This window comes from Haliotis cracherodii, unplaced genomic scaffold (genome assembly GCF_022045235.1).
Source record: "Haliotis cracherodii isolate W230 unplaced genomic scaffold, xgHalCrac1.p SCAF_2, whole genome shotgun sequence".
Classification (NCBI taxonomy): Eukaryota; Metazoa; Mollusca; class Gastropoda; order Lepetellida; family Haliotidae; genus Haliotis; species Haliotis cracherodii.
This window is the reverse complement of record NW_027266275.1, coordinates 39958388-39966022: the sequence shown is the minus strand read 5'-3', so window position 1 is coordinate 39966022 and position 7635 is coordinate 39958388. Positions and strand designations below refer to the sequence as shown.

Genomic DNA, 7635 nt, shown 5'->3' with positions numbered 1-7635 from the left:
TTATTTAAGATTTAACCCAAGTTGCGCAAAAATGTATGTCATAACCAAATATAATTTAACATAGTAGATAATACTTGACTGGCTATACTAATATGTTCATGAACATATTGGCAAAGACAATCAATTTCTTGTGATGTCATACTTAACACTCAAGAATCCTCATTGTAATTGCAAATATAGAGTTGTACGTCATTGCTTGATATTTCGTTTCAAAATGGTTATGCTCCAAATAATATTTGAATCATTATCTGTAGTAATGCGACCGATGTGCTATCCGACCGCTTAAGACAAGTTCCCGTCTCACCCGCCCGTTCTCAATCCCGCCTCTCAGGCACAAGTCTGTACCAACGAAGCGTGCAGGTACGCGTGTCCTGGCGTCAAGCTCGCGACAGAGCCTCATGGCACGCGATCACCTGTCACTCACCCCGATTAGGGGCGGGCCCATTCAACGTCCGTTTTACTGCGCATAGGTATTGTCCAAATGATTTCTATAAGTGCCAGAGAATGAAGAAGCAGTTACGATTCAGTCATTGGCTGTTGGTTCTCATCTCCTTGTTAGAAGGCGGTAGTTGAAGGATTTAGCCTCATTAAATGCACAACGTTTTTTTCAGCTCTAGAGTATTCGCGTCACAAGGGTCAATACAGTTCCGCCACGTGGCTCGAAGAAACAGGGTGCTATTCGCACGCGCCTTAGTCATTCAGCACGTGTCGTGTTTGTTAGGGTAGTCATGATGGAGGGAGAGATGCTTACCCTGAAGGAACGAAGGTCTGTGGACCTCATGACTATACCAGGTTTACCTACAGCCTCTATGTTCAATTTAGCTCCTGATTTTTCAGAATTTGAGATCAATTCCAGGTCGACCTTCGACATTCCTTATTCAGACAGTGACTGCACCCCTTGCACGCCGTTGACACCCTTAGAGAGTAGCCATACGCATTTTACCTTCCCCGACCACCCGGGTCACCCACAGGCCACCTATACTAGGGGCACGGTAGATGGACCAAGTGGTGAGAAGTTCTCTGTTCCAGTGAGGAGGAGGCAACGGCTGCCTAAACCTATCACGAAGGACATTCAGAAGAGACGGAGACTTGCTGCTAATGCAAGGGAAAGGAAGAGGATGGAGAGTCTCAATGTTGCGTTCGATAAACTCAGAACTGTGGTGCCTTCTATTGGGGATGACAGACAGTTGTCGAAGTATGAGACCCTACAGATGGCTCAGACCTACATTCAAGCCTTGCAAGACCTCTTGGACAAAGACGACGATTCATAACCTAAGGAATAAGTGATTGAACTTTTTTGTATGCTGGATAGAACTATTGCGGAATGCAAGTGACTATTGAAGTGCCGAAGTTTGTTTCGTGTGAATGAAGACTTGTTGAACATTTGGCCCCCTTGATGTGCTGGATATACTCATTTTATTTATTTTTGTATATACACCATTTGTGTTCAGAATCTGCCTTCGTTTCTGTAAGTAGTTGATTTTATGTTTTCCGCGTAAAATTATGAATGAATATGTGAAATGAAAACCTTATTGAAGCAGTTTTTGTTACATCTTAAATATCAATCAACGACTCTATTTACGTTTAATATGGCACATGTTGCTTCTGTGATGCACGTACAGGATATGTGGATGGCACACGTGCAGCACGTGCAGCTCCCAATAACAAACAGGAAACTTCTCTGAAGAAACGAAATCTGTACAAATGATTTGTCTGTTAGGAAATAAGTACCAAAATCTGTCAATGGAAGATGCTCATAGTTTTGTATATTCTCGAAATGGGTGCTTGTTGTAAATTGTTATATAAATATTTAAAGATAATCTTCTTGTTTTCGTTTATCTTTATATTCATATGTTGATTTTCTCTCTCAGTTTCATATGCTCTTCCGACGTCATGGATGTAACGCTTTTAACTGCGTTCTAACCTTTTATTTAATCATGGTAATTTAGAAATAGGTTAGTCCTGCACCATAACTGTGGAATACCTACATTAGTAATATTTTAATGTGATCAAGAACCATCTAGATAATGTATACAGTAAACTACGGTTATAACGAACTCAAAGGGACCACTACTTTTAGTTCGTTATAACCGTAGTTCATTATAAACATATATACAGCATATATACAACAAATGTCCAGGGCTAAAAATAAGTTCGTTATGTCGGTCAGTTCGTTATAAGCGTGTTCGTTATAAACGTAGTCTACTGTAGTATGAAATCAGCTTTAGAAAATAATAGAGACGTGTAAAATATTCATAGACATTAATGGTCTAAAACATAACCATGTGCAGTACAGGGGTATTACACATTACAAGTCGTGTCCTTTTCACACACCGTTGTGAAAATCGGTACCATACTATGTGCGACATAGGCGTTTGTTTCCGTTTTGAAAAGATATATCTTACCAACTGATTATAACTAAAACATGCGAAACCGCAGGTTTTTATATATAACGCCAGCCTCGACTCTTTTATCGACAAGAAAGGTGTTATACGGTAAAGTACGGTTACAACGAACACAAAGGGACCACTAATTTGTGTTCGTTATAACCGTAGTTCGTTACAAGCATATACACAGCATATATACGCCAATTGAACGGGACCAAAAATAAGTTCGTTATATTCGTCAGTTCGTTATAAGCGTGTTCGTTATAAACGTAGTATATATAGTGTATTATGACCCTATGGCCGTGGGTTCAAATCCAAGGTTTCTTCCCCAATTATGAACCCCGTGGTGTCAGCGCTTTGCTCGTGCGCGTAGATTTCACCAAAGTGGTAGATGTCCTCCGCCTGCGTTATTTTGGGCAGTCCTATCCATTCTGTCGATATAGCTGAAATACTGTTCAAAGCAGCGTTACACCACATTTACTGACTCAATCATATCCGTATCTCTGTCATATGGTGAGATATAGCTTAAGACATAAAGTCGATGGGGTCAACTCGTCCACTTACCCGCATCATATACCCATCCATCGAGTTTGTTCTCAAATTTTATTTAAATAAATCTGATATATCCTTTTGTAAACTACACTTAAACGTAAAAGTCTTTTACCTTATTTGTTAAGTTCCAGCAGAAAATGCGACGGAACTTTGTACAATTTCCTCGTGTTTCTGTAAATTCTTAACTCTACTGCAAAACAGAAAACTAATGTTTGCGTTATAATGTAAATAAAGCGACAAAACCCTTTCCATATTCATAATCTTTAGTAAAGCATAAGTAATATTTCAAAAGAATATATGTTACTGTTAAAGTATGTATGTAGACATACACCACTCGCTAACAGAGGATCCCTGCAACAGCGAACATGACATTGACTCTGGATTGCTCTAGTTCAGCGTTCGTCACACCCGTTCGCTAAAACACCCGTTATTCTCACGTCAGTTAGAAACGTCAGAATCGCCGTGATAACATGATTCGTTGTTTTTTCTGAATCAGCCATACCCAAATGTGAAATAAAAATTTCTTTAAATTCCTTTTAATCTCACGTCAGAAGTGGTTTATCTGTCAAAACTTAATCCGGTAATCTGGATTATGCCCCAAACCCGCCAAGAACAACCCCGCCCTAACTGCTGCGAGAGGGACAGCAGTGAGATCCACACATCTCCCGCTCACTTGGCACATTTTTCTCACCTACGAAAAAAGCACCATTCATTACATCATTATCCTCTATAAATGGCGCACGATGGAAAACGTATTTATTATTTTGAACAAGGGTTTTAAAGGGTGTATAATTGCCGGCTTCACGCTGGCCCTTAGTTCAAAGCTAATAACCCTCGTCTAACAGCGTATTTCAATAAACTCTACCTTTGTGCATAGCCAGCTAACAATATGCGTGTTCCTTTAATGAGAGTTAATAGTCCTCCACGTTCGCTCAATCTGTCCGCTACAGGTGGAACCGCTTCAGAACCCTCTCTAGAAGTTGTGGCGGGAAGCCTGTGAAAGGTAAGTCATGAGACGTCAGGCGTACAGGGAACTTTACGCCATAAAGAATGGAGACGCTCAGCCGAAGTGATAAAATTGTTAATGAGACAAAATACTTTGGTGAATATAGGGTCATTTTCAATGAAATGTGTCGGAAGCATGGCGTCTCAAACTAATTTACACAATGCCTATGATCATATGTCATGGTTGTCAGCTTCAAACCTAAATGTGAACCGAACACCACGTGGTAAAATTAACATGTAGAATATAGCTGATGCTATATTGCTAAAGGGGACAGGTGCGCCATCAGACAACATGTTACCGGTCTGCTGTTTGCGGCAGAACTTTGATGTTTGTAGTGTGTAGAATTGAGGGATTTAAAAGGTCAACAGTGTTGACAACGATCAGATTATATATCATAAAAGAACATTAGACAATACAAAAATATGTCGCCATTAATCAAGAAAACTGTGAAGTGTGTCTCACCGGTACCAAATATTGCATTACGATGCTGACAATCCCTTTGGTGATATTGATACTCATCGATGGGCATTGTATTCGCTTTTCTGTTATGTTATACATCAATTCGCGGCTAGTCTTTAAACAATATGAGGTGAGGTGAAATTGTGTTTAACGTCGCGTCCAAGATTATTGCAGGTATATAGAGACATGATATATATGTGTGTGTGTGTGTGTGTGTGTGTGTGTGTGTGTGTGTGTGTGTGTGTGTGTGTGTGTGTGTGTGTGTGTGTGTGTGTGTGTGGCTGCTTGTACTATTCCGGACAAATGCCTATTTTATAGTGCTAGCCTACTGAGATACCACGCCATAGTTTAACATTAAAACAAAGTTACCTGAACTTTAATGACAGTTGGATAGACGCAATCATTTTGCTAACACTCCAATAGTTTGAGTATGGGTACTAAATCGTCCCATAGGTTTCATTGAATGGTTTCCCTCTCATAGTTAAACAAGAGCGGTCACCCTCCCATAGTATAGCATAGTATAGTGAATATCACTTGAAGATTAGTTTGAGGCATTAACTTGATCGACCTTGTTTAAGTAAGAGAAAGTCCCCAATCTTGCGATTATTTTCGCACGTGAAGCTTGTTCGAGGCCATTAGATAGAGGACATTCTCCTATACTGAATGTCCCACTCAGACACTGTATACTGACTCCGAACCGACCAGTCCTTATTTTAGCCCCTTAATGCCGAGTTCCAGATAGCGTAACAACAAATCTTTTAACGTACTTTGGCATGACGCGGCAGGGGATCAAACCCCGGACCTTCCGCTCTCCTGGCGGACGCCCTACCACTGGACTAGGGGCGGTCTTTAAACAATATGACTTTACTCAGTGTGTGTGTGCGTGGGTGGTCCGGTGGTCCAAGGCGGTCTGTGGACAGGTGTGTCACCTCACCGTGCCAGGATCGCTAGCATATAGAACCTCTCCCGAGCATGCAGTAATTACCTGCAGCATAAACTAGTCTAAGCACAAATTAAAGAAACGAATCTCTTATAGCAATTAACTAGCCTCGGTCTCAAGAAACGTGCCTTGTCATATAGAAATTAGCCTCGGCAAACAGAAACTAACATCAGCATATATAAAATAATCTCAGCATATATAATCTACCTCCAACACGTTGATACTACTATAGACACAGTCTGTAGAAATGAGCCTCGACACGTAACTATATTCTTATATCCTTAGCACCCGTCTGACAAAATTAGCCCAGCATGTGAAAACTAGATCTAGACTTTGTCTCAAGACACTCGTCTCGGCACTTATAATATAGCCTCAACATAGATAAACTAGCCTCGGTATATAGAAATAACCTCAATAAACAGCCTCAGCATTTTAAAACCGACCGAGTCTGTATAATCAAGGCATGAAGAGGTTTAGCAATCTATGCAATCTGGTCCCAGTGTGAAGGAACTAGACTCAGCATCAAATAAACTAGCCTCAGTAAACAGTTTTTGGAAATACGAACTATCTAGCTTACTGTATTGCTTCATGCTCAGGCTTTACAATCGAGGCAAACTTGATTGGATCTAACATGTTCTTTCAGGAGCTAGAATTGTATGTATAACCTTCGTCTGTTAAATTATCTCAGCTGGAATATTCAGCAAGAAGTAGTATATTCTAAACACTCCAATGCTGAATACATGAGGTGTAGCTGTTCGTGGAGATTCTAGGTTAGTGCCAAGTACTGTGTCCTTGCCCTTAGAGCCGAATGGGTATTGGCAGGTCAGGTTGGGTGACATATGGATTATTGTATTGTGGCCGGGTGGTGTAGTTTATTGCTTATGCTTTGAGTGTGCTGGGTTCAGACCCTGTTATTCACCTATGTATCTATACAGATACAGATTTACACTGTTCCGAAGCCTCGGCATGACCCTGGATGTAAATATAAAACGTCAAGGACAGAAAATAATCAGTCTCAATTATCTGCTGAAACAGATGTCATTGGGCGTAAAAGGGAAAATTTATATGAATGGACCAGTGAAATAAGTTAAGAATAAGCCTCAACATACAGACACCAGCCTGAAGACAACGGCCTCGTCAGATACAATTTAGCCTTGTCGTATTAAGATGACCCCCAGTATGAAGAAAGTAGCCTCAACATGAAGAAACTGACATCAACATACAGGAACAAGCATTCCCATGCAGAATTCAGCCTCAACGTGTAGAATCTAGCTTCAGCATATAACCTCTACATGTAAAAACTAGCGTTAGCATATAGCCTCTACATGTAGAAACTAGCGTTAGCATATAGCCTCTTCATGTAAAAACTAGCTTTAGCATATAGCCTCTACATGTAGAAACTAGCTTCAGCATATAGCCTCTTCATGTAAAAACTAGCTTTAGCATATAGCCTCTACATGTAGAAACTAGCTTTAGCATATAGCCTCTTCATGTAAAAACTAGCTTTAGCATATAGCCTCTTCATGTAGAAACTAGCTTTAACATATAGCCTCTACATGTAGAAACTAGCTTTAGCATATAGCCTCTACCAGTGGAAACTAACCATAATTCCTAGAAAATGTCCTCGACATATGTAAACCGACCCGAATCCTATAGAAACTAGCCATCTCAAGAAACTGGACAAGACATGTAGATAATATCGGATGCATATGAGAAGAATGAATTAAGTGTGGAATATATCCCAACCAACACATGATAAATGGCGCTTCTTTAAGAATAATTTATTATCTGTTTTCCATTTTCTATCAATACGTGATGTATAAATTGATGTAGAATAATAGTGTAAGTCTGTAAAAATATGATTACACCAGACTGTCATTATAAAACAAGCAAAGGTTTGTGGGAAATAGCCTTACTCTATTCATAATACTAGTCTCAATCTGAAAGTTCTATAGGAATTAAGTCTTCATAAGAATCTAGCCTTACTCTGTGAATGTCAACATGTGAGATGATACAGTCCGCTTTGTGATTGGGAACTGCCAAAAAAGTCCCGAAACATCTTGCTGATATTTGGGAAGGTATTCAGGCTTAATCTCATGATGATCGGCATTGATCATTTACTAAGAAGTTACGTAATTACAATTTTAGGATTGAGTTTCAGCACATACTGATTGAAGCCTTACGATTTAGGGGATTATACGGCAACAATGGCAAGCTAAACTATACAGTATACTCAGAAAACCATCCCCAGTAATTAAACATCTGGTCCTTGAACTATTTTACCTCACTGA

The 7635-nt window shown here is 39.9% G+C and overlaps 1 protein-coding gene across 1 annotated transcript; it reads left to right on the top strand.

Moving 5' to 3' along the window:
- The first annotated feature begins 728 nt into the window (after positions 1-728).
- On the top strand, positions 729-1464 carry LOC139469913 (protein lin-32-like). The gene has a single exon (XM_071252262.1). It carries the CDS (start codon positions 729-731, stop codon positions 1269-1271), a length of 543 nt encoding a protein of 180 aa, XP_071108363.1. The 3' UTR covers positions 1272-1464.
- Positions 1465-7635: the final 6171 nt, after the last annotated feature.

Coding starts and splice junctions, on each gene's coding strand:
- LOC139469913 (XM_071252262.1), top strand. CDS start 729: ATGATGGAGGGAGAGATGCTTACCCTGAAGGAACGAAGGTCTGTGGAC.